We start from the raw sequence: 27004 nt of genomic DNA on the forward strand, positions 1-27004 counted from the left end.
ACAGCAGAGCTCTGGGTTTGTTCCCGTTCTGTCTGGCTTTGGGACGTCTGCAGCGAGAGCTCAGCTACCATCTGGTATGGTAGCAAATGATGTTTAGCATCCTGGATGCTGCTCATGATAATCCCGAGCTTCCTGGCTGTGGCTTTGTGATGCTTTTCAGGGCTTTTTGATGCATTTCGAAGCCTCGGCTGCTCCCTAACGCCTCTCTCCTCCTGCCGTGTCCATTCCTGGCTCCCGACCTAGGAGCTGGCCGTGCAGACCTGTCGTCATCACGCTGCGGCAGGAGGAGCTCACCTTGAGCAGCATCTCCCTTGCCCCGCCCCCTGCCTCTGATTGGGCAGCGGCGGCGCCGCCCCGCCCCCGGGGTCTCCTTGGTCCGCGGTAGCTCCGCCGGCTGCCGTTGGCCGAGCCGCCGTGCGCGGGAGCGAGCGTTGGGAGCCGGCTGTCGGAGGCGCGGCTCTCCTCGCAGAGCGCCGCTCCTGCCGCCTGGGCCGCCCCGCAGGACAGCGCGGCGGCAGCCGGAGCTGTCCGGGCAGCACCGAGAGGGAAGCCGCGGCGCGACGGGAGCGAGTGCTGAGGACAGCTGTGCCGGAGGTGTGCGGGAGAACGGTCCCGGGACGGGGAGGGGGGCCGTGCGGGGCTCCAGGAAGCTGCAGGGAGGCGACGGGGGGGGATCTAGCGAGATCTGAGGCTGTAGGCGGCTGCGAGGGGGTGTGGGGGTTCTGGGGAGCTGGATGATCGTTGTGGTCCTTTTCAGCCCCCCTGCCGTTCTGTGGTTCTGGTAAACGCTGTGGAAAGTGAAAGTGGTGTTTCTGCATTGGATATTTAAAAGGGCAATTAATCTAAAGAATGAAGCTGTAGCATGTCCTTAGAAATAGCTGATGTGAAAAGTGAGATTACCATATACGTATTAGTGACATATTTTAGAGACATAGTTACCGAATTACGTGACCAATTCTTTCTCCCAAAGCTGCAACAGACTTTAAATGTTCTAAACAATGTGGGTATAGTATTCTGACCTGGGAAACGTACTGTAAGGTTGTTCATTAGGCCAGCAGAAGTGGAGTCCATTGAACAAACTCTCAAGGAGTCGGGGCCTTTACACAAAGCAGAACTGTCCCACTCTGTGGGAACGTTAGGATGCCGTAGGCAGGCTCCAAGATACTGCCCTCTGTCCTCCTTCCAAGCTTATCTCTAAGCAAGGACAGACGGATGACCTGAACATTGACCCAGTGCAAACGGCACAAATGCTAGGGGGTAATGAAGCAGTTAAGAGGTTATGTTTATGTTGTAAAGCAGACATCCAAAACTTACGACCAGATGTTTGTTAAGAAAGCAGTTGTTAGAAGGCAATTGATCAACTAAGATATTTGTGGTTGGGTGGTAAGGATTTGTGCTTTCTTGGTATTCGTACAATTAGTGAAGTGTCGCGAAAGAGTGTGAACCTGCAGTACTCAGCCAGTGAGGAGCCGGGGAGAAAGAGATAAGGGTCGGGCAGTAGGGGATAAAAGACGTAACACTGTTTTCTCTGCGCTCTCCTGCTTGCAGGAGGCCCGCCATTGCAGTTGGGAATAAAGATAGATATAACGATCAGAGATACTGTCCTGGAAAATTATTTGGCTATTTCCAACAATGCTTATAAATATCTTAGAGAAAGCCTATTGCATACTTGTCCAAGGTACTAGACCCTGTATCTCGAGGTTGGCCTGAATGTGTCCAGGTGGTAGCAGCAAGTGCCCTATTGGTAGAAGAGAGAATGTGTGTACACTTTGGGGGTGTAAGGAGTAAATTGTTGGGACTTTGATAGTATGTGTTTGTCCCCCCCAAAGAGATTGCTCCTCATTTTGAGGCATGATCATTAACAAAAAAAAAAAAAAAAAAAAAAAGCAAATTAAAAAAAAAAAAAAGGAATGAGGGCAGGAATCCACTCCTTGACCTCTTAGAAAAGCACGGTGCCAAATTCTCCCCCACGGAGATGAATTGGGCACAGAATAATTGGCCCAACTTAGAGGGAGTTGTGGATCATATAGATTCCCTCCACAAGCAAACTCGTATGGTGGAGGAAAAGGGAAAATCAATCACTTGTGCAGTTTCAGGAGCTGCTCTTACTGCTGCCGTAGAGATCCACAATGAACAGCACATGGCAGAAACCCAAATTATTCAGTCCTTGCAGGAATTGGTTACAAAGACAAATCAGAAAACCTGGTGATCCTTCTCTGCCTTCCGATAGAAACTGGGCATGCATATGAAGAGACTGAAAGTGGGTATTCTGATGTTCGTATCGAGGAGGTCTCCCTATTCTGCTACAGAACTAGCCAAATAAAGGAATGTTTTTGGTTACACACCTAGGAAATCAGTATGTGTGGAAAGTGCCACTAACAGCGGGAGATGAGATCCTGTTGATTGAAAAGGAATCAGAGGGTTACTGGGGACCACCACTGGCAACCACTGTGCCCCGTGGTCCCTTACTCAAAGAGCTGATTATTGGGATGATAACTCCCCAGGACAACTAGTGTTGATTGATTTGCCCCACCCTGGTCCTGTCCCTTTAACCCTCAGGGAGACTCTTAACAAATACATCTGAAAGGCTCAAGATGATCAGGAGGAAATGTACAAAATTAGCTATCTGGATTTCACCTACCTTCTAACTTTGGTTCACTTGGGACCAGGAAGTTTTATGTTTGTTTTGTTTTTTCCAGTTATGCTTCCTCTAACCTTGGTTCCTTTGGAACCGGGAAGTTCTCTCTTGTTTTCCAAATGCTAATGAATGCTGATCCTATTTCTGTGCCTCACATGTTCCCTTCTCGCTCTGTTCCTTTCTCTGGGATCCCCATGGTATCATTAGTCACTGTTTTGGACAGGAATCTTCTTCAGATTAATTTTTGTAATTGCTTATGATGACCTTATCACAGTCACTGGCTGCTCATGGAGCCATGCCCATATTGGCCGTACTGGGCATATGGGACTGAATTCTAATTCTAACAGAGGCTTAACCCTTTCAACCATGGTTAAACACAGTGATTAAATGCATTCAGGAAATGAATAGGGCCAGGATAGCACTGGCCGATTGCCCCCAACTCCGGAGAGATGCAGGATAAAGAATAAAACTAGGGTGTCAGATTAACAAGTGATCTTGTGCATTGCTACACCCCTGCAGTTTTCCCTATCAGCACTGGGAACAAATCAGCAGTTATTATGTAGTGTATTATCTCAGTGGGAAAGAACTAATATAAAAAGTCCACCAGTTAATTGTAGATGCACTTGCCATAATTCAAATAATGTCTCCCTAGCTCTAAGTTGTGGAAGGTAAAAGAAATGCTTTACCCACTGAATTTTGAAAGGTGATTTGGGACAATGCATACAAATTTCAAAGAGAATTTTAATCTTGGTGACATCTAGTTAATTTTACTTGTGATCCTCTCACTAACTATGCCACAGCTTTTGTCCTAACAATATGCAATGCTTTGGTACATATCATATACCTAATAATTGTGCTGGGACTGAATCACAATGGAGTTGGGTTTTTTTTCCTGCAAAGAAGAAAGAATCCCAAATGCTTGTGGAGAAAGAAGATTCAGGGATTTCCTTTTCTTTCTCGCTAGCAGATCTTGATGCTCTCCTGTTCCTGCCTGTGGGCTGCTTGTCATGCCAGAGTCCTGCAGTCTCCAGAAGCTACCCCACATGGTACCAAAAGAGATCATGGACCTGGATTCAGGCATTCCTCATTCTCCCACTGCATGAGCTCTCATGGAGCAGCATGCTCCTCAAAAGTGGTCATGGTCATTTTGTGCAGTTACACAGTGTTTGTGTACTTATGTAGGAATGGAATGTTGTTTCTGCATTAGAACTAATAACGTGAGTATTTTATGTCGTTGTTTCTGCTCCCATCTTGTGTTGTTTGTCAGTACTAATAGCTCTTCTGTCTCTCCTACCAAACACGGGTTTGTTCTTTTCTTTTTGGGTTCAATATCATTTCTTGCCATTATGCAATGTTTCTTGTTTCTCTTTTCTAGTGTTTCATGTTGTCAATCTGTGCCTCATTGGAGCTACAGCGACCCAAATGCTGACTGCTCTGCTTTGACCAAGTGAGATGCAAAAAGAAGAGGTAGGCTCCAAAACAGGCTTCGGGTGAGTGCTGTGTATGACTTGTGGTTTCTAGAATGACACCTAAGTCTTACTAACCCGTGTTGTTTAGTATCTCGTGTGGAGGTTTCTTTTCTCCTTCCAGGACTGGAGACTCCAGATGCTATTGCCCTTCCTGATCTCTTTGGGTTGCAGTGTTAGACATGCCCACATGCTTGGAAAGGGGTGATTCCTTCATCCTTATTAGAAAATCTTGTCTTGTGTTCAACAGGTGGCATTGGAGAACTGTGGCCCTCTGAGCCGTGCGAGGACGGTACTGAGGCTCTTGGTGGTTACAGCAGGAAACCAGAGCCATAGATGGGTGCCAAGATGCACTCCTTATTTTGTCCGACAAGCTATGTTGACCCCTGAGGCCACTCCCATGCTTGTAGACATCCTATATTCATGGCATTGGTTGTCCCTCGTGCTCACTTTGTGTTCACCAGATGTTCTTATTTTACACCATCTTCCCCACCATATACTTACAAGCAAGTGTTCCTCTTGGTCTCCATATCTCGCTCTGGCCAGGCAGATGCGGTGTGCCAACAAAACAAAGCATGCAGACCCTGAGAAGAAAAAAAAACAGGAGAGAAGCTGTCCTGGGTGAGACAGGAGAAGTGTCCCTTGAAGGGATGCTCCACTGGCACTGCCTCTCACATCCGCCGCCTGCACGTTCCTTCTCTCTCTTGTCTTCTAGGGCTCACAAAGTCCAAACGTACCCTGATGGAGTTCAACTCTAGCTTGACCAACACTCACCACGTCCACAGTAGCTGGCTTAGGCTCCCAATTACCAATGGGATGTCTGCGGCTTCTGTCACTCCTACCAAACACGGGTTTGTTCTTTTCTTTTTGGGTTCAATATCATTTCTTGCCATTATGCAATGTTTCTTGTTTCTCTTTTCTAGTGTTTCATGTTGTCAATCTGTGCCTCATTGGAGCTACAGCGACCCAAATGCTGACTGCTCTGCTTTGACCAAGTGAGATGCAAAAAGAAGAGGTAGGCTCCAAAACAGGCTTCCAGTGAGGGCCATGTATGACTTGGGGTTTCTAGAGTTAACTTCTTCTTTTTCAGTTCCCTTTCCAGTTCTCTTTTGTTTCTTTTTTTTTTATTTCCCCCCCTTTTTCTAATTTATTTTCATTTTCTAATTCACTTTCTAATTGTAATGCTTTCCTTTTCTCCGATTCCTTTTCCAGTTCCTTTTATTTTTTTCATTGCTGTTTCTGAATAATTTTCTAATCTGTTTTTTCCCTTTCTTTTCCTTTTTACCTTTTTCTTTTTTCTCCTTTTCATTTTCTAATTCTTTTATATCCTTTTCTACTTCCTTTTATTTTTCTTTCTAATTTATTTTAAAAGTCTTTTTCCAATTCTTTTTTGTTTTGAATTCTTTTTCTACTCCTCTAATTCTTTCTTTTGCTAATTCTGTTTCCAATTCTGTTTCCGTTTCCGATTGTTTCTTTCTCTTTTTCTTCATTATGTTCCTTTTCTTTGTCATATTACTTTCCATATTTTTTTCTTCATCATATTACAATTCCCATTCCAATTCTCATTCAATTTCTTTTTCCTTTACCAATTATTTTTCCATTCCTTTTTCTAAATCTCTCTTTTTCTCTTTCTAAATCTGTTTTTTCTTTCCTGTTTCTAATCTATTTTGTTTTTCTATTTTTTTTCTAATTCTTTTCCTATTTCTTTTTCTAATTCGTTTCCTATTTCTTTTTCCTGTTGCAAGTCTTTTTCCTTTTTCTATTTCCTTTTTTTCTTTTTTGAATCCCAGTTCTTTTTCTAATTGTAGTTCTTGTGTTCTCTTTTTCTGGATAATTTTCCATTTTTTTTTTCCTATTTCTTTGTCTAATTCTAATTATTTGTCTAATTTTTTTTTTAATTTTCCTTTTTTTCATTGTTTTCCAATTCCTTTTCGTTTCCTTTTTCCACTTCTCATTCTAACTTTAATTCTTCGTTTTCTTTTTATAATACTTTCTGTTTTTTCTAATACTTGTTTCATTTTCTTTTTTCCTTTTCTAATTATTTCTCTAATTCTTTTTCTAATTCTTATTCTACTCTTGTTTTTTTCTTTTTCTAATTCTTTTTCCAAGTCTTTTTTTCTTTTTTTCTATTTCGTTTTTTTTTCTAACTCCAACTCTTTTTCTAATTGTAGTTCTTTTTCTTTTCCCCATTCCAAATCTTTTCCCCAATCCACATCCTTTTCATTTTTTCTATTTCAGTTTTTTTCTTTTACATTTTCTAATTCTTTTCTGATTCTTCTTTTTAATTCGTTTTCGATTTTTTTCTGTCCTTTTTCTGAATCAGTTTCTTTTCTTTTTCTGATTCTAAATCTTTTTCTACTTCTCATTGTAATTCTTGATATTTTTCTATTTTTTTCTTTATATTTTTCCTTTTTCTAATTCATTTTATTTTTCTCAATCTTTTTCTAATTATTTTTGTTTCCAGGTTTTTCTTTTTGCATTTTTAGTTTTTGCAGTTTTTTCCTTTTCCAATTATCATTCTAATTCTTTTTCTGTATCCATTGGTTTTTCTTTTTCTAATTCCTTTTCTTTTCATATTCTTTCTCTTGCTCTAGTGCTTTTGTTTCCTTTCTCTTCTTTTTCATTTTCCAATTCTTTTTTCAGTTTTGATTCCATTTCCAGTTCTGTTTCCAATTCTTCATCTATTTTGTTTTCCATTTATTTTCTCAGTTCTTTTTTGTCCAATTCCTTTTCTTTTCATTTTCTTTTCCATATTCTTGTTTTTCTAATTCTATTTTTTCTAATTCTTTTCTTTTTTCTTATTCTTTTATTTTTCATGTTCTATTTTTATCTTTTTCTAGACTTTTTCTCACTCATTTTCTAATGGTATTTTATTTTTTCACTCTTTTTTCATTTTCTAATTCTAGTTCTTTTTCCAATTCTTTTTCTAATATTTTTTTCTAATTTTTTCTCATTTCCCAATTCTTTTTCCAGTTTTTTCTTTTTCCAATTCTAATCCTAATTCTTCTTCATTTTTCTTTTTCTAATTATTTTTCTCTTTCGTTTTCTAATTCTAATTATTTTCTTTTTCTGTTTCTAATTCTAGTAATTTTTATAATTAGAATTCATTCTTTCCCCTTTTCTTGTTTTTTTTTTCTATTTCTTACTCTAATTCTTTTTCATTCTTTTACTTTTTATCTTTTTCTAATTCTTAATTGTTATCCTTTTCTAATGCTTTTTTCCCTAATTAGTTTTCTTTTCCTTTTTCTTTTTGTAATTCTAATTCCAGTTCTTTTTTTCCTAATTCCAGTTCTTTTTCCACAGCCTTTCCCAATTCTTCTTCTAGTTTATTTCCAATTCGTTTTCTATTTATTTTCCTAATTCCAATTATTTTGTCTTTTTCCTATTCCCGTTCTAATTTAATTCTTCTTTTTTCTTTTTCTAATAATTTTTCTTTTTATAATTCTAATTATTTCATTTTCTATTTCCTCTTATTATTCTTTTTCTATTTCTTTTTCTACATCTTTCTTTTACTCTTTCCTTTTCCCTTTTTTCTTTTTTTTTTTCCCCTATTTTCTTTTTTTTGTTGTTTCATTTTCGTCTTTTGTGAACCTGAAGTACTCAGGCAATGAGAAACCAGGGGAGGAGAAGGTAAGAGTCAGGTAATAGGGCATGAACAATGTCCTACTGATTCAGATTTCATTATTTGTGAAGAAAATACTACCAGTCTACAAGGGACTTATCCAGTTGGGTTGCATTGCCAGAATTCTAAACCCAAATAAACCAAAGGATGCCCAATTTTGTGGGTTTTCACTTGGTGTACTTGTATTGTCTGTGCGGATTCATGGTATTTTTGTACAGGTTTGTGGGTCTTCACTGGGCTTTGCAGAAGTCCGCCCTGGTTCACTGAAGACTTTTCAGGATCACTGGTCTTCACTGAGGTTCCATGAAGTTCACGTGGTTTTGTAAAATTTTGCATGGCTTCACTTCTGTTCACACTAGTTCACATATCTTCACTTTGGTTCAGTCAAGTCTGCAAAATTTTGCTGGTCTTTGCTGCCTTAAAATTTTACTTCTTTTCTTAGTCCCTGACAGTTTGCGGGTGGAATCTCAATTTCTGAGTCATCTAGTGCTGCTGCCACTTCCCCCACCTTTCCAGGGTATGTGCCTGCAATTAAAATATCTACACACGGATACAATTTCACATTCTAAGGCAGTGAAACTTTCTGTCAAAGTTCAGTGAGGTGGCTTGAACAACAGTGGGAGTCTGCTGAAGGTATATCGTATCCCCTCCCGTGTAAAAGCAGAGTTTCTTTATCCTCTTCCTGCAAGGAAACTGTAAAGAACATGTTTTTTACATTGAAAACTGCCATCCAAATAGGCTCCAAAGCCTATTTCACCTCATACTCCAGCCCCAAACCATCAGTATTTCAGACCAAACTCCAGGTTCAAGTCCTTGCTAATTCACCCCAAATTGAGCTCCCAAAACCTCATTATTTCATCCCAAGTATCAGCCCCAAATCCTTACTATTTTCCCCCAAACTCTACTCCCAAGCCCTACCTATTTCACCCCAAACATCAGCCCCCAACACCCCCTGATGTCACCCCCCAAGGATGCTCCAGAATAACTCCCCCAGCGTTATTCCTTAATATCATCCCCCTATCATCCCAACATCACCCACCAGCATCAACCCAACAGTGTCACCCCCCAACATCACCACAGTATCAACCCTCAGTGTCACTCCAACATTGTCATACCCCAACGCTCTCACCCCAGCATCAGTCATTCATGTTAAATCCCAGTGGTACTCCAACATCACCCCAATGGTGTCACCCCAGTGCTACTTGCTGATGTCAACCCTATTGATATCCCAACATCACTTCACTGCAACCACAGTGTCACTTCCTCCAGTGTCGCTCTCTGAAATGTTAGATAATTCCATTAAGTGGGAAGCAGAATCTCCCTAAGCAAGTGTGCTATTACTATCTGACCCTTGAGAGATGGCAAGTCACCGAAGAGGAGAGAGAAGGAACATGCCAGCGGTAGATTCGATTGGCAGCACCAGCACGGCATCCCCCACTTCAAAGTGCACTTCCGTGCTTTCTCCCGCTTTCATTCTCCCCAGGGTCTGTAGGGTTTGTTCCACTTGCATGCTGTACCCATGCGGTCAGCGTGTGATACAGAGCCGAAGTGGAACATCAACTTGCAAAACAAGTCTTTGCAAGAACAAGACCAAATACCAAGGACAGCTCTCTCCACAAAACATTTGCAGCCACAGCCACAAATATCAACTCTGTTAAAACTGCCAAAATACCTTATTCAATTCCAGGATCATTCTTCAGTCAGGGGCCTTTAGATCCCCAACAGTATCACCACCCAGCATTCACTCCCTGATGTCACTCCCTCCAGAAAAGCCCCAACATCACCCTTGTCACTAGAATGACACACCAGAATCATTCTCCAGTATCCCCAATGTCAGCCCCCAGTAATACTACAACATCACCCCAGTGTCACCCCCCTGTTGAACCCCCCCAGCAATAACCCAACCTCATCCCCCCAACATTACTCCCTAATATCACCCCACTGTCACAGCAGTGCCACCCCAGTGTCATTCCTTGTATCACCCCAACAATGTTCCCCCAGCATCACCCCCTGATGTCACCCCCAGTCATACTCATTACCTCTCAGTGTCACTCCCCAAAATAAACCCAGTGTCACCCCAACAATTTCACCCCAGTAATGTCTCCCCCAATGTCACACTTAACATCACCCCAGTGTCACCCCCACGTTCCCCCCAAAACATCACTCCTTGATGTTAAACCCTAGTAATACCCCAACATCAACCCACAACTTCATTCCCCGACATCAACCCAACATCACTTCCTCCAGTGATAACCCAACATCGTCCCCAGTGTCACCCCCTAATAGCACCCCTGTATCACCCCAATTTCACTCCAGTGTCACCTCCCAGCTTCACTTCCTGATGTCAATCCCAGCCACACCCCACCAGGACTCCCCAGTGTCATTTCCAAACATCACCGCAGCGTCACTCCCTGTTGAAACCCCCTTAAGATAGGGATAGCCCAATATCCTTCCTAGTAACATCACCCCAACAATATCATTCCTTGATGTTACCCCAAGCGATAGCCCAACGTCACCACCCAATGTCTCTTCCTTGTCACCCCAACGTCATTTCCTGATTCCTCCCTCAGTGATACCCCAACATCACTTCCCTTCCAGCATCACCTCAATAATATCACCCCCCCAACAACATCACTCCTTCATCTCATCCCCCAGAGAAACTCCAACATCACCCTACAGCATCACTGCACAACCTCGACCCAGTTTCACCCCAGTATCACACCAGTGTGCCCCCATCAGTGTCACCCCAACAATGTAACCCCAATATCACTCCCTGATGTTACCCCCTAGTGAAACTCCAGCAGCATCCTAGTCTTATCTCAGTGTAACCTCCCAGCTTCACTCCAACAATGCTACTCAAAAAAAAACCCCAACATCACCCCCACCAGTAATTACCGCCTGTAATACTGCAGTGTGGTGGAAAATGCAACAACAATAGCATTAATAGGTTGCAATAAGTGAGGACTTGCTCAAACACAGCAGCTGTGAACACAAAAACAAGGAACAAAATCTGCTTAACTTTAGAAGATCTCAAGCAAGCAGGGACCTCTAGCAAAAGCCTCTCATTCCCACTGCCAACACTTAAATAAGGCCTGGGAGGAGGGTGGAGCCAGGATCCACCCCTTCCATCACTCAGGTGCGTTTCATGAACCTGAGCTCCTCTGGTTTGTCCCTTCTCAATCATTGTTTCAAGCCACAACTTAGGGTCTCCACTACATTCCCCCCAACAATATCACTCCAACATCACTCCCTGATGTCCCCCCCTGTGATAGTCCAACATCACCCCCCAGCATCACCCCCCCACATCATCCCAGCCCAATGTCAGCCCTATGTCACCCCAGTGTCACCCGCAGAGTCACCAATTTTAGAAAGTCAGGCAATTTTACCAATTGCCTTTGAGGACAGACTTGAATCAAAATATGTGTGCCATTGTTGCTCATCCACTGATAACACTCCCCTTGCCGGACAGGCAGATCCAATCGCCTGCTTGTTATTTGTCTTTTTTTTTTTTTGCTTCAGGCCTTATAGGAACTGTTAGGTTACAGTCAGAAGCAGTGATTGAGCACGTGGTGAGGGGTGTAGCCAGCCCTGTGAGCACAGGTGGAAGCAATTCACCTATGGGAGCGGATAGGGCTGACCTTGGCTCCACCCCCTCCCTGACCACATTTAAGGGCTGGGAACAGTAAGGGCAGCATTCCTACCTGGGGGTTGCCTCCTTGGGAGTGAGTGCAGACCTTTGGAAAATGGTGATTATTGGCTCTTGCTGCTTGTTGTTGTTACGTTGGCTCTTGCTGCTTGTTGTTGTTACGTTGGCTCTTGCTGCTTGTTGTTGTTACGTTGGCTCTTGCTGCTTGTTGTTGTTACGTTGGCTCTTGCTGCTTGTTGTTGTTACGTTGGCTCTTGCTGCTTGTTGTTGTTACGTTGGCTCTTGCTGCTTGTTGTTGTTACGTTGGCTCTTGCTGCTTGTTGTTGTTACGTTGGCTCTTGCTGCTTGTTGTTGTTACGTTGGCTCTTGCTGCTTGTTGTTGTTACGTTGGCTCTTGCTGCTTGTTGTTGTTACGTTGGCTCTTGCTGCTTGTTGTTGTTACGTTGGCTCTTGCTGCTTGTTGTTGTTACGTTGGCTCTTGCTGCTTGTTGTTGTTACGTTGGCTCTTGCTGCTTGTTGTTGTTACGTTGGCTCTTGCTGCTTGTTGTTGTTACGTTGGCTCTTGCTGCTTGTTGTTGTTACGTTGGCTCTTGCTTCAATCTTTCCCTTTTTTGGGGTTCCTGACCACTTTCAAGGGCTGGAGACCATAAGGGCAGTACTTCTCTATGGAGACTTCTTCCTTTGGGGTGTGGGGTGAGTGTGTTTGGAATGGGGTAATTTGTTCCTTCTTTATTGCTAGATTGTAATCTCCCTTTCTGGGGGGCTCCTGATCACATTTAAAGTCTGGCATCAGAATGAGCAGCTACTGTACCTGGAGAATGTTTCCTTTAGAGCATAGAGTGAACCCTTAGAACAGAATGATTGATTCTTTATTTCAGGGTTGCAATCTCTCCTTTTTTGGTAGATCTTGACCCCACTTAAGGGCTGTAGCAGCCTTAAAGGTGGTATCTGTCTTCAGAGACTGCCTCCTTGGGAGTATGGGGCGAGGTCTGGTCCTTGAGAAAGGGTGAGTGATTCCTTCTTATTTTAGGGCTGTGATTTTTCCTGTTTTTGGGGCATCCTGACCACATTTAAGTGCTGGCACCTGTAAGGGCAGCATTTATCTCTGTAGACTGTCTCCTGTGGAGCATGGGCAAGTGTTGGTCCTTGGGAAGGGGGTAAGTGGTTTATTTATTTCAGGGCTGTAATCTCTCTCTCTCTCTCTCTTTTTTTAGTATCCTGACCACATTTAAGGGGTGGAAGCCACAAGGGCAGCATCTCTACCTGGAGACTGCTTCCTTGGCAGTGTGGGCTGAGTGTTCATCCTTGGAATGGGATAACTTTTATTCTTTTTTTTTATTTCAGGGCTGTGATATCCCCTTCTGGGGTATCCTGACTACATTTAAGGGCTGGTGGCCATAGGTGCAGCATCCTGGTGGCAGCTTCCCTTGGAGAGTGGGGTGAGTATTTGGAACAGGGCATGTAATTCTTTCTTTATTTCAGGGCTGTGAGCTCCACCTTTTTGGGGGGATCCCAAACTGGATTAGAGCAGCTGTATTTGCATGTTTGTCATCATGATGCCCTTTTTTCTTCTCTAAGGGAGATGAAGGTGTTATCTCCCTTTCTCTGATATGGTGATTGAAGGACTGACATGTTTCTTTTTTTCATTGCTCCCTCATTTCTGGAATGCTTCTATCAGCCTCAGGATAATGCTGGTTAGCTGACTGAGCATTGCTGTTGTGGGAATGCCCAGAGCTAACATCCTTTTCCATAAAGAGGTTCTTCATTCTCCAGGTCTTCTAAGCAAATCTTTGAGCTCGTTATCTTCTGGTTCCACCTCTGTTCACCATTTCATGGTTCTTACAGCATGATCTCCAACCTGGGGCTCCAAACATGGTTTGTGTGCACCTCCATCATCCCATTTCATGACTGTAGTTAAGAGTGTCATGCACTGTTCGAAACCTACAGAGTTGTTTAAGGGCATTCTGTGCGCCCTTACATGTAATAAATCAGCTGATCTCTTTTTTTTTTTAGCTTGATGGGGTTTAGGGATTGCTGGAGTTTGTCTCATCAGGGGTGTAAGCACTCTGAGATCTACTGGGCAGGTAACAGAGCATTCCAAGCCCCGTGTTTGTGCACTAGCTTGTATGCAGGCAGGTTTCTGATAGCTGTGGGAAGCTCACTTAGGGATCAAATGGGTTGCAGGTGGCTCACTTTTCTCCATGGGGTCTATTCTCCCAGCCTGCTGCGCTACACGGCTGATGATAGAGTGAGGTGCTTCGACTAGGACATGAAGAACACTCCCAGAACATAGTGGCCATCTGCTTCATCCTCACTGAGCGTAATATGGTCTGCACCACTCGAGCATAGTGGTAACAAGTATTCTGTTCCTATTTTGTCTAGTTCTCTCCCATATCTCCCTTACAAATTTGTCAATGGTAATGGATCCCAAGGCATTGTTCTCAGAGCACATCGTGACTGATCACCTTGGGATCCTACAGTCCTTTCTGTTTGAACAGCAGATCTGACTTCATCTTTATAGAAGGCCAAGGATTATCCTCTTCTGGACCAATGTACTCAGCATCACCCCAGATATCTCCATCCTAATTGTCTGGAGATCCTATTAGTTTCCTAATCTCTATGACACCCAAACCCCCATCCCTCTTCCTTCCATCTCCTGTCCCCCATTCAATAGCTCTACAGCTCTGGTTCCCAACAGTGTGATGAAGTGAGGTCCCTGGTCTGCTGAATACTGGGACTGGTCCAGAGAGGCTCTGTGACGCATGCAGATTATCCCAGCTGGAGTACTTGGTACCATCTGTAATGATCTAGTCCAACTGCCACACAATAAACAGGAACATTCACAGCTAGATCAGGTTGCCCAGAGCCTGTCCCAGCCTCACCTTGGAAGGGACAGGGCATCCATCATGTGTCTGGGTAACCTGTTCCACTGTGTCACCACCCTCACAAGATTTTCTTGATATCTAACTTAAATTTTTTCTCATTCTTCCCTTTAGGTATTGAAAGGCTGTTACCAGGTCACCTCAGAGCCTTCAATTCTCCAGGCTGAACAGCCCCAATTTTCTCTCTTTATAGGAAAGGCATTCCACCCCTCAGTTCATATTTGTGGCCATTCTCTGGATGTACTCCAACAGCTCTATGCCTGTGTCCTACACTGCAGCCATCCAAATCCAGACACAGCACTCCAGGCGAGGCCTCACCAGCGTAGAGCAGAGGGGCAGGATCATCTCCCTTCACCTACTGACCACGCATCTTTGGATGGAACCCAGCATACAGTTGGCTTTCTGGGCTGGGAAGGTACATTGCTGAGTGCCCACTACTCAGCCTGTTGAGGTCCCTCTGGATGGTGTCCCGTCCCTCTGGTGTGTCACTGCACCCCACAGCTTGGTGTCATTAGGGTGCACTTGACCCTCACTGTCAATGTCACTGATGAAGAGGCAATCCTGGATGTTTATACAAACTTGGCAAAGAACCCCTTGAGAGCAGCCCTGCAGAGAAGGACTTGTGGATCCCAGTGGATAAGAAGCTGGACGTGAGCTAGCAGTGTGCACTTGCATCCTGGAAAGACAACTATATCCTGGGCTGCATTAAAAGAAGAACGGCCAGCAGAGAGAGGGAGGTTGTTTGTATTTTTTTTTCCTCCTCTACTCGGCTCTCGTGAGGCACCATCTGCTTAACTGCGTCCGGGCCTGGAGCCCCCAGCACAGGAAGGACTTGGAACTCTCAGAGCGGGTCCAGAGGAGGGCACTAAGATGATCAGAGTCCTGGAGCACCTCTCCTATTAGGAAAGGTTGAGGGAACTGGGCTTGTTTAGACTGGAGAAGAGAAGGCTCTGGAGAGACCTCATTGTGGCCTTCCAGTACTTGAGGGAGTGGATAAACAGGAGGGGAAACAGCTGTTTATGAGGGTGGATCATGATAGGACAAGGGGGAGTGGTTTTAAACTAAGACAGGAGAAGTTTAGGTTGGATATTAGGAGGAAGTTTTTCACTCAGGGTGGTGATGCACTGGAACATGTGCTTTAGAGTCACTTCCAGGAGGATCTGTTCTGCGATCATTCACAGCACGGAGGTGAGACTGACATGTTGGTAGTTCCTAGGGTCATCCTTTTTATCCGTAATAACAGGTGTGCTGTTGCCTTTTTTCTACTCACCAGGGATTTCACTTGACTGCCACAACTTCTCAAATACCATTGAGAATGGCTTGTTGACTGCATCAGCGAATACCCTCGTGACTCTGGGATGCATCTCATTGGGACCCATAGACTCCTGGATGTTCAGGTTCCTCAGGTGATCCCAAACCCTATCTTGACTCACAGTGTGGGGCAGGGAGGTTGTTGGTGGGGGTGGCATTGCTTTCTCAATCTCCACCTGCACAGCCAAAGGTGAGGGCTGGGTATAATGAGCAGTTATCAGAGAAGATGGAAGCAAAAGTGTTGTTGGGTATTTGAGCCTTTTCCTTGTGCGTTGTTCTCAGCTACAGTGCTGCTGGTGAGCAGCATCATGCACAGAATGCAGCCCCCCAATGTATGCAGGGTAGTGCTTTCATTACTGTGCAGCATTACTGGGAGCTGTGGTTCTCCCAGGTGCTGTAACGACTGCATGGAGTGATGTGTGGATCTTCATGAGAAGAGCTAGGAACGGAAAGCTGGATTTCCTGGAATGCCCCAGAATCCCACTTTGCTGACTGGTAATTGTCTGCCCAGCAGGTAAGGGCAGCGTACGCACACCAATGTTTACCCATTATGTAGCGTGGCACAACGTAGCACTCCCGGAGCTCTTTATTGCATTTTAGGGTACCCCAAAGGCTGCCTGTCCTTCCCACATTCTATTTGTCTCTGGCCTTTCACTGCAGTGTTCTCCTTCTCTTTACCCTAGACATTCTCTACTGCATTTTCTTGCTGTCTTGTTTTGGTGTTCTGTGCCCCATTGTCTTGGCCATTGTACTTGGCTTTCTTTGCTGCATTCTCTTCAGTGTTTGGTTTTGGTGTTTCTTGCCATGTTCTCTTGGCCTCGTGTTTTGGCATTTCTTGCCATGTTATCTTGGCTGTTGTCCTCAGCATTTCCTGCCATCTCACAGCCATTGCCTGGGCGTTCCCTGTGACATCCTCCTCGGTGTCCTGTTTTGGCGTTCCCTGTGGCATTCTCCTTGGCCTCCTGTTTTGGCCTACCCAGCCACCTTTTCTTGGCCTTGTGCATGGGCTTTTTTTGCCATGTTCTCTCTGGCCACTTGTTCTGGCGTTCCCTGCTACATCCTCTTGGCTTCCTGTTTTGGCACTTCCTGCCATGTTCTCTTAGCCCTTGCCTAGGCATTTACTGCTGTGTTCTCTTAGCCTTCTGTTTTGGTATTTCTTGCCATGTTCTCTTGCCCGTTGTCCTCGGCATTTCCTGCCATCTCATAGCCCTTGCCCGGGCGTTCCCAGTGATGTCCTCCTGGGCGTCCTGTTTTGGCGTTCCCTTCCCTGTGGCATTCTCCTTGGCCTCCTGTTTTGGCCTACCCAGCCACCTTCTCTTGACCTTCTGTATTGGCTTTCTTTGCCATGTTCTCTTTGGCCGCTTGTTCTGGCGTTCCCTGCCATGTCCTCTCGGCCTCCTGTTTTGGCATTTCTTGCCATGTTCTCTTAGCTCTTGCATAGGCATTTCTTGCCATGTTCTCTTGGCCTTCTGTTTTGGTGTTTCTTGCTGTGTTCTCTCGGCCTTTGCTGTTGGCCTTCCCTGCTGCACTCTCATTGCCCTCACCATAGCTTTTTGTTGTCTGTTTTCCTTGTTTTTGCCCTTCCCTTAGCCTTAGCTGTTTGCTTTGCCTTTACCTTGGATTTCCCTTTGCTTGTCCTGGGAGTTTGGCTCGCCTTTGCCTTTGGCTCTCTGGGATTGGCTGGGAGGCAGTGTTAATTGTAATCTTGACCTGAACCCCTAGCTTACTGAGAGCTCTAACGATAATTACATTTACCTGCAATGTGTCTGTCACCCTAACCCTTAGCCTGATGTAAAAAATGTCTCTAACCCGAAATGCAGCAATAAAAATAACACCCCTTGTTTTCTGTCAAAGTAACCTTCATCCTAATTGTAGTGCAGAAAAGAAGTCATAGTTAGCTTAACAATTCAAGCCAACAAATAGCATTAATTATATCCCTAATGCTCCTTTGTGACATCATTAGAGCAGTGTGCACAGGGTGCAGCCCCCACATATGTGGAGCAGTGCCTTAATTACTGTATTGTGTCCAACAGGTGGCAGCGGAGAGCTGTGGCACTCCTGAGCGCCATAACAACTGCACAGAGCGATCTGTGGCTCTTCATGAGAACAACCAGGAACAGAAATCTACATTTCCTGTGATGCCCCGGAAGCCAACTTTGCTGACGGTAATAATCTGCCCAAGAGGTAAGGGCAATGTTTACCCATTACTTAGTAAGACACAAGGTAGAGTACCCGGAGTTCATTTCTGCATTTCAGTGTGCCTTACAGGCTGTCTGTTGTCTTCTTTCTGCGTTCCCCTTGCCTCTCCTCTTTGCCTGATTATTTCTTGCAGCATTCTCTTTGGTCTCTGTTTTGGTGTCTGTGGTGGCGTTCTTTTGGGCCCTGCCCTCCATTTTGGCGTTCCCTGCATTTTTCTCTTGGGCCCTGCCCTCCGTTTTGGCGTTCCTGGCGGTGTTTTCTTGGGCCTTGCCCTCCGTTTTGGCGTTCCTGGCGGTGTTTTCTTGGGCCTTGCCCTCCGTTTTGGCGTTCCTGGCGGTGTTTTCTTGGGCCTTGCCCTCCGTTTTGGCGTTCTATGTAATGGTCTCATCAGTCTTGTGCTGTTTTGGCATTCCCTGAGGCCTTTTCTTCAGTCTTGTGCTGTTTTGGCATTCCCTGACGCGGCCTTCTCTTTGGGCCCGGCCCCTGACGCGGCCTTCTCTTTGGGCCCGGCCCCTGACGCGGCCTTCTCTTTGGGCCCGGCCCCTGACGCGGCCTTCTCTTTGGGCCCGGCCCCTGACGCGGCCTTCTCTTTGGGCCCGGCCCCTGACGCGGCCTTCTCTTTGGGCCCGGCCCCTGACGCGGCCTTCTCTTTGGGCCCGGCCCCTGACGCGGCCTTCTCTTTGGGCCCGGCCCCTGACGCGGCCTTCTCTTTGGGCCCGGCCCCTGACGCGGCCTTCTCTTTGGGCCCGGCCCCTGACGCGGCCTTCTCTTTGGGCCCGGCCCCTGACGCGGCCTTCTCTTTGGGCCCGGCCCCTGACGCGGCCTTCTCTTTGGGCCCGGCCCCTGACGCGGCCTTCTCTTTGGGCCCGGCCCCTGACGCGGCCTTCTCTTTGGGCCCGGCCCCTGACGCGGCCTTCTCTTTGGGCCCGGCCCCTGACGCGGCCTTCTCTTTGGGCCCGGCCCCTGACGCGGCCTTCTCTTTGGGCCCGGCCCCTGACGCGGCCTTCTCTTTGGGCCCGGCCCCTGACGCGGCCTTCTCTTTGGGCCCGGCCCCTGACGCGGCCTTCTCTTTGTTGTTTTCCATGACTTAGCCTTGCCTTTGATGTGTTCAGCCGTAGGCTGAAGAGCCTATCAGGAGCTCGGGCTTTGCAATGTGTATGAGCTTCATTAGCGCCAACATAAATGCACGCAACCTTCTGATTAAAGTTGAGACTTTCTGATCAATTCTGTGGTCGTGTGTTTGTCTCCCGCTGAGCTCCGCCAAATGGTGACCCTGACGTGATAACCCGTTGGATAGAACCAGACGAGCGGCGTAGGAAGTTCGGGTCCCTAAGCAGCGGGGACGGCAAAAGCACTCCGAGAAAGAAGAGGTGCCGCGCCTCAGGACACTCTGTGAGACCTGACCGATACGGGCTGCCGGACCTTGCAAGGCTGCAACAGCGCTGAAACTTAGGTATGGAAAGGGAAGCAGCTTATCAATTATTTACTCGCTTTTTAGAAGAGCGTGGGATAAAAGGAATAGATCTTAATAAAGAGCTCCCTGGATTATTGGCCTATGGTCAGAGCTGGGGTTTGCTTGTTAACCCTTATTCAGTTCATGAGCTGAGTGAGTGGCGGAAGTTTGGAGATGTGTTGTGGGAGGCTACGATAGAGGACGATAAAGTGACAAGGAAACTGGGGAAATTATGGAAGGCAGTTCATAATGAATTGCTTCAGAGTCAGGCTGAGAAAAGGGCAGCTCAACAAGCTGTGGGGGCACACCAGCAAAATGAGGGTTACTGGAATTGGCCGCCAGCAGTTCCTCCTGCCGTAAGCACAATCCCAGCTGAACGGGCTACGGGCTCAGAGCCTGTAAATGCTCCAGCTGCGGGCTCGGAGCCAATGACTGTTCCAACTGCGCCACTTGTGGAACCATTAACCCCTTCAGCAACTGCCCTAGAAAAGCAAGGCGATGAGCCGGTCCCTGGGGCAGAAAGTGCCCTGGCGGAGGCAATCACAAGAGAGCGCAGAGAGGCGTGGGCGAGCATAGCAAAAGCATGCATGGAGCAGGGGGATGGTGAAGGCACGGCGGCGGTGCAGGAATTGGCGTGCCCTGTAACCTATACTCCTTTGGCTGCAGGAGGAATGCAGGCAACCATATCAGCATTAGATTGGAAATTATTGTCACAGCTGAGGGCTACAGTTAGCCAGTGTGGAGTCACGGGTGAGCCGGTGAAGCAAATGTTGGATTTTATCTGGGGTTCACAAATTTTGCTACAAGCAGACATAAGGGGAGTAGCAAAGTTGATATTTACTCAGCATCAGTTATTGCTGTTTAATGCTCACTGGCATGATCTGTGCCAGCAGAGTGTGATGTTTCAGAGGCAGCCAGGAGATCCGCTGCATGGGGTAACACTTGATGAACTATTAGGGCTGGGACCATACGTGAGGACGGAGACTCAAGCCCTCTTAGGTCCAGACAAATTGAGGGAATCTATGCGATTGGCTAGGCATGCCATGTCCAGAATTAAAGCACCAGGTGGACTCCCCTCATACATGGGAATCCAGCAAGGAAGGAGTGAGGATTTCAGGAGCTTTATTGTTGGGGTAGCGACAGCTATAGAGGCTGCAGGGGTACCTGAATACATGAAGGGAGCTATGTTAAAACAATGTGCATTACAAAACTGCAATTCTACAACTCAGGGAGTTTTAAACACATTGAGTAGTGGATGGACAATAGAAGAAGCACTACAGCGAATATCAAATATACCTAGTGGTCCACAAGCATTATTAGTGAAGGCAATCGCAGATCTGGGTGAGGGATTAAAAGCCCAGGCACAAGCTAGTCAGCCACAGGAATGGCAGCTCTTGCACCTTTGCGAGCGTCAGAAGTCCACACACGCTGAGCAACAGATGACACTCCTGCATGAAATACTGGCAGCAAAGGACTAGTGATAGCACCGGAAAAGATCCAGCATACGTCCCCCTGGAAATATCTCGGACTGATATTAAACGACACAATCGTCACGCCATGCTTACTTAACAAACTGTCCACTACTGTCTTGCTTGCACAAAAGGAAAAAGGGGAAATGGTTGTGCGTACTCCCATTGCAGCTCACGGAACCCACAAAAAGAACGGTGTCAGGATGTGAAATGATGAGAAAGACTGAAACCAGGCTTGAAACGACCATGAACTCATAGTGATTGGGATTATGTGCTTCTTATTATTTGGTTTTGCTTTGTAACTTGTTGTATTGCAAATAGCAGAGTAGTAACCTTTGTTGTGTGGTTTTTATTTTTATTTTTTAATTTTTTTTTTTTTTTTTTTTTTTTTTTAGTAATAGATTGAATGTGAATTAACAGGATTTAATGTTACTAATGCTGAAATCTATGGAGATAGCTATTTTAATGTATTAGTAGTGCTAAGACAAAACCTGGAAAGGAATCCCAAGCAAAGGGATGACCTTATATTATAGAATGATTAACTCTCTTTCATCCCACTATTTGGGAATTTAAAATATGATCATGAAGCACCTGAGACAAAGGCACACGCTAAGAGAGTTAACCTTGATAGTTTATTCTGCAAGCAGATGTTCCATTTGGCCTCTGTATCACGCACTGGCCATGTGGATGCAGTGTACAAATGGAAAATACTCTTCGGACCCTGAGAAGAATAAAAGAAAGATAATATAATATAATAAAATAAAATAATATAATATATAAATTATATAATATAATTATATAATATAAATATAAAATAATATAATACATAAATATAAATAATATAATAATATATAATATATAAATTATATTATATAAATAATATAATATAATAAAATAAAAGAATCTGTGGTGGGTGAGAGAGGAAAAGTGCACCTTGAAGCAGGGGACGCCCTGCTGGCACTGCCTATCGCATTCACCACCCTTTTTCTGCAGGTTGTTGTTTCTCAAGGGTCAGTAAGTAATAATGCCCCTAGTTCTATCTGGCATGCAAAGTTCCTCAACTATTAATTTTCTATTAGCCCAAAGGCACAATCATGAGCACTCTAAAAGCATCTGTTGTACAAATCTTAGTGATTTTTCAAAATCAATATATCAGAATATATAAAAGTTGAAGACTTCTTTCAAAGCAGTTAGAGATTAGCACAGAATGGGGCCCTTGGGGATTTATTTCCAGGTTGCAGAAAGTTGGGCTGCAGACCAAACACGTGTTTGTTCTTTTTAGTAGGTTAACAGTATTTCTTGTCATGATGTTATGTTTGCCTTGTTTCCTTTCTCACACTTATAGTATTGTCAATCGAGGCCTTGATTGAGTTATAATGATTGTATTATTAATATAATTAGTGTTATTACTTTATAGTATGGTAGAAGTTTGCTAATAAACAAAAAAAGGGGAAATATGGGAACGTAAGAAAAACTGCACGGAGCAGCAGCTGCCGAGCAAGATAAGCGGCATGAGAACCAAGGACACCTTCAGAAGAAGAAAGAACATCTCACGGCTCTGATTGGCTAAGCAGACAAATGCCACTTCAAGGGTATTAGAGGAATTGTTGGTAGATACAGATTCAGTCAGGCATGCCACGCTGCAAAATCGCGCCACTATAGACTTTTTACTGCTGGCTCATGGGCACGGATGTGAGGACTTTGATGGAATGTGCTGCATGAACCTCACGGAACACTCGTCATCAATACACCAACAAATAGCTAAGCTACAGACCCTCACCAGCCATTTGCAGGAAGAAGAGGGTTTGGGGTTAGAGGACTGGCTCCGTGGGCTAGGAATCGGTCCCTGGTTTCGAGACATCATACGATTCATGCTTATGATACTGGGGGTGTTAATTGTGTTACTGTTGGTGGTGCCATGTGTGTTCTCTTGTCTACATCACTTAATACACTGAGCAATTGATAAGGTAGTAGGAGTTAGCCTAGTTGTCCAAAAAGAAAACAGGGGAAGTGTGGAGAGTGTGATTGAGACCTGGCTGGTTGAGAAAGGCCACACAGACAGTATTCGGCTAATGAGACGAGAGTCCTTGAGCAATGTAACAGGATGTAAACAAGGCTAACGAGGAGAGAGTCCTTGAGCAAACTAACAGGATGTGTAGGAAGGCAGGAGAATGTAGAAATAAGAAAGATGTATGGCATGGTCTAATCACAAAAAGTACAAAGAAGGGCTGGGGCAACAAGTAGCTGAAGAGCCTATCAGGAGCTCGGGCTTTGCAATATGTATGAGCTTCATTAGCACCAACATAAATGCATGCAACCTTCTGATTAAAGTTGAGACTTTCTGATCAATTCTGTGGTTGTGTGTTTGTCTCCCACCGAGCTCCGACAATGGCCAATGCCCTCTGGGGCACCAGGCACATCTTCTACGCAGGATGTGCTGCACAAGTCTTTTTCTTTTTGTTATCAGCAGAATATTTCCTTCTCACCATCATGTCCTATGACAGCTACGTTGCCATCTGCAAGCCCCTGCACTACGGGACCTTGATGGACTGCAGAGCTTGTGCTACCATGGCAGCAGCTGCCTGGGGCACTGGGGCTCTCTTTGCTCTGCTGCACACTGCCAATACATTTTCTCTGCCTCTCTGCCAAGGCAATGCTGTGGATCAGTTCTTCTGTGAAATCCCCCAGATACTCAAGCTCGCCTGCTCAGAATCCTACCTCCGGGAAGTTGGACTTATCATGGCTGCTGTCCTTGTCTTATTTGGGTGTTTTTTATTCATAGTGCTGTCCTACATGCAGATCTTCAGGGCTGTGCTGAGGATGCCTTCTGAGCAGGGATGGCACAAAGCCTTCTCCACATGCCTCCCTCACATGGCCGTGGTCTCCCTGTTTCTCAGCACTGCTTTTTTTGCCCATCCGAGGCCTGCCTCCCTCTCCTCCCCATCCCTGGACCTGGTGTTTTCATTTCTGTACTCGGTGGTGCCTCCAGCAGTGAACCCCCTCATTTACAGCATGAGGAACCAGGAGCTCAAGGGTGCCGTCAGGAAAGTTATCCATTATACATTGTTTCTCCATCAAAACGATGTTCATCATACCCTCAAGACTGCAAAGAAGTTAAGCAAAGTGTGATCGATTTTATGTGATGTTTCCATTTTTTCTTCATATTTCTTTGTCATACTTAAAATAAATTTAATTCCAATTAAATAATATTCATCATCAGTCTTTTTGTTTACTTATTTTTACTTCCATGTGTTGAACCTATTGTACTTAAGGAACCAGGTTCTATGAATAGATAAAGAAATCAACACAGGATCATTTTTTTTGCCTCCCATCCAGTATGGATCATCAGCAGAAGGTCATGAACTAAGACACAAATGCCACAAGGAGCAGCAGTGTCCCTGAGGGATGTTCATCACAGCCTGGAGGGGACTTTCTGCTGCCTTTGAATTGTGCTGCTGCTTCCCTGGAGCCACGGCCATGGGCAGCAGCAGGATGTGGCCTTTTCAGTGCTGCTCTCTTTATGTTCCCAACTGCTATCTTGTGTCCATGCATTTGTGTCAGCTCTCAGTTCTGGTGCAATTGGTGACAGTGCTGTTGTCTCTATGGTGGCATCCCTTTGGCTGCAGGCAGGCAGACAGTGTGCAGGAGTGTGCCACAGCTGGCCACCCTGCTGAGACCATCATAACAGAAGGGGCTGCTCAGGGCAGGGCCAGAGGGCTGAACACCCCTTCCAAATCTGTGCCAGGAATACAGCCAAGGAGTTGCCCTCGGGAAAGTCCTCTTGCTTTCCAGGGGTTCTGCATGGTTCAAAGTCCCAGGGTGATCAATGAGGACCAAAGGATGGATGAGAGCTCCCTTCTTGGTTGTACATGGCCCAGCAAATGGTAACGGGTCTTGAACATGTCTCTGTGGGACTGTCCCTACTGCGGTGGGACTAATGGCAGATGCTGTCCTGGACAGGAATCTGAAGCATCCTGGAGATGCCAGGGGATCTCCAGGGACAGTGTAAGAGATTGTGTCAGTGTAAGGCAAAGAATAGTTCCTTATGCAATAACAGACCACTGATTCAAAGGAACAGGGGAGTCTGAGGAGCCCACAGGCAAATGAAGGCTCTGCAGTGGTGCTGCTGAGCCAACTGGGCAGATGGAGAGAGACTCAACAATAGAGATCCCATCCAGTTGGGACTGCCTCCACCCTGAGCAGCACAGGGTCAGCCCGGTGTCCCAGGGCACCACAGCTCCCTCGCTCTGCAGAGCAGCTCCACCAGCTCAGGGCCCTGCACAGAGCATGGGGAGGGAAGCAGGAGGGAACAGGGAGCTTCTGCCAGGCCAGCAAGGACACACTGCCCTGGACAAGGATCTGTGGGAGTAGGGCTGGTCCTGGAGAAGCGCTATGGAGAATTGCTGTGAGTTAGAGGATGGATGAGAAGGAACATGCTCTGCTTGCCCTCCTGCTGCAGGTGGCTGCACCAGAGAGGACTCGCAGCCAGCACCTGGATGGAGCTCTGCCACCCGCCTTGCCCTCCCCCTCTCCAGTGCTGTCACTGCTGATGCACTCCATGACCTCCCAGTGCTGCCGGCCGGCACATCTTCCAGGGGCCATTCAGGTGCTGCAGTGACAGTGAGCTCACATCACCACTCCAGCCACCTGTCCTCAGCCTGCCTCTCCCTTGCTCCTCTGCCCTGTCCTGTCCCTGCTGGGATGAGTGCTGTAGGGATGCGCTTCCTGTCCCCACGTTGACTCTTCCCAGCTGCCAGCCTGGTGGGCTCCTGGGGGTACTGATAGTGGGCTTGATGGTGTGGAGCAGAGTCCAGAGAGAAAAGGTGATGTGAAGCAGCATTTTTTCAGTGGAGGCCTCCATGTTCATTTGGCAAGTGAGGACTTGTGCTCAGTGTGCTTGTGGCCCGGAGCTTCTACTCCAGCGCTATCTGCATTGGTCATGGCACAGGAACGACGTTTCATAGACCAGCCACCTCCTTTCTTCCTCACGTTATGTCATAAACCAGTGTCCTTCACTCTGACAGTGTTTGTATCAGCTCATGGATTAAATGAATTAGACCTCTTTTAGTTCTTTGAGTCACAATCCAATGCCTTTTGCTCTCCGCCTCTGTAGCAGATAAATTTTACATACCCTTCATCTGAGGACTGACCTGATAGTTCTTTTCACACTGTTCTTTTTCAACTTCCATAGTTTGGTGGGACTTTTCCCAATGTGATGGGTTTCACCGCAGTGACTGTGACCTATACTTGAGTCTTTTAGGCTGAGTTTGACACCAATGACCCACAATGGTTCATGAATGTTTCTGTTTATTGAGAATAAATCAGAGTTTCTTGGCATTTTAGTGGCCATTTCAGTGCTGGGTCACCCCCAGGGCTCCACTAAGTTGTCTGGGGGGCATTGAGTGTGCTGGGTTGGGCTGCAGCTACAGGGACAAAGACAACAGTTGGCAGTTACTGCCCTGAGACCCTCTTCCCAAGTTCCATCTGCAGCTTCTAGAGGGCTCTGGTCTCCTGCAGGTCCTCTCGGAAAGCTGCCTGTCCCAGACAGGACCTCTGGGGCCTCTGGAGATGGCATGGAATGCTTGTGATCACACAGTGGAGCTTTGCTCCTTGTCATTTATCCTTCAATTAATATGCATTTCCTATTAATATTTATTGTTTCCTGTCTACCTATGTAAAGTACTTATTCTTTTGGGAAGTGAACCATGCTGGTGGGATACGGCTGAGGAGTGTGTCTTGTTTTAGTGAAATTGTATCATGCTTTACTGTTGTTTGTTTTAAAGTAGGAAGCAACGCCCTGTGTTTGTGTGCAGACAGTTCTCTAAGGAAAGCAGGTGAAGGAACGGTGTAAAGGAACTGTAATGTCCAGCTGTAGATTTCAGTGGAGGATTCTGCTGTCGGGAAAAGTGATGCAAGTGCCAGGTGGCATACAGCAGACACGTCAGGCCTGGGGAGGTGAGCAGTCAGGTTGTCTGTACAGTGTCAGGCCTCAAGCAATTGCTTTTCCTGCCTATGCAGATCTCCTTCAGAGACAGTCTGAATCAATATCAAATGGTGAATGATTCCCCAAAAGCAACAAGTTGCACTAATTTAAATCAGAAAACATTTATATTGGGTGCCCTTTAAAGTCTTTCTTTCCTATAGTAAAGAGTACTAAAAGTGTGGAGTAAAGTGTGAGTAAATCCCAGAGGAAGGATTGAGTTCACGCGGAGTAGAGTAAGTTCAAACACACAGTAAAGGGTGGGCAAGCCTGGTGCAAAGTGTAAGTAAAACCTGGAGAAAACTGAGTAAACTCGGAGTCAAGTGTGAGAAACACCC

At 45.7% G+C, this 27004-nt stretch overlaps 2 protein-coding genes and 1 long non-coding RNA gene across 10 annotated transcripts; all 3 read left to right on the top strand.

The window, feature by feature from the left end:
• Positions 1-26: 26 nt before the first annotated feature.
• LOC149911981 (uncharacterized) lies at positions 27-18269 on the top strand. Of its 8 annotated transcripts, none has more exons than XR_016462593.1 (5): positions 27-594; positions 3603-3855; positions 4014-5119; positions 12717-12811; positions 14369-18269. It is a non-coding gene; the product is annotated as an uncharacterized LOC149911981 (long non-coding RNA). The 8 variants fall into 8 exon arrangements; XR_016462591.1 differs by having other exon boundaries at positions 3606-3855; XR_016462592.1 differs by lacking the exon at positions 27-594 and having other exon boundaries at positions 2510-3855; positions 14369-16079; positions 17599-18269.
• A 539-nt stretch (positions 18270-18808) lies between these two features.
• On the top strand, positions 18809-21026 carry LOC149911982 (uncharacterized). Its single transcript, XM_090132887.1, has one exon. It carries the CDS (start codon positions 19220-19222, stop codon positions 20693-20695), a length of 1476 nt encoding a protein of 491 aa, XP_089989013.1. The 5' UTR covers positions 18809-19219; the 3' UTR covers positions 20696-21026.
• A 2150-nt stretch (positions 21027-23176) lies between these two features.
• LOC149911983 (olfactory receptor 14J1-like) lies at positions 23177-23869 on the top strand. Its single transcript, XM_090132900.1, has one exon. The coding sequence runs from the start codon at positions 23177-23179 to the stop codon at positions 23813-23815; it is 639 nt and encodes a 212-aa protein (XP_089989026.1). The 3' UTR covers positions 23816-23869.
• The last annotated feature ends 3135 nt before the right edge of the window (positions 23870-27004 follow it).

Source organism: Phasianus colchicus, unplaced genomic scaffold (genome assembly GCF_987193195.1).
Source record: "Phasianus colchicus unplaced genomic scaffold, bPhaCol1.hap1.1 HAP1_SCAFFOLD_48, whole genome shotgun sequence".
Classification (NCBI taxonomy): Eukaryota; Metazoa; Chordata; class Aves; order Galliformes; family Phasianidae; genus Phasianus; species Phasianus colchicus.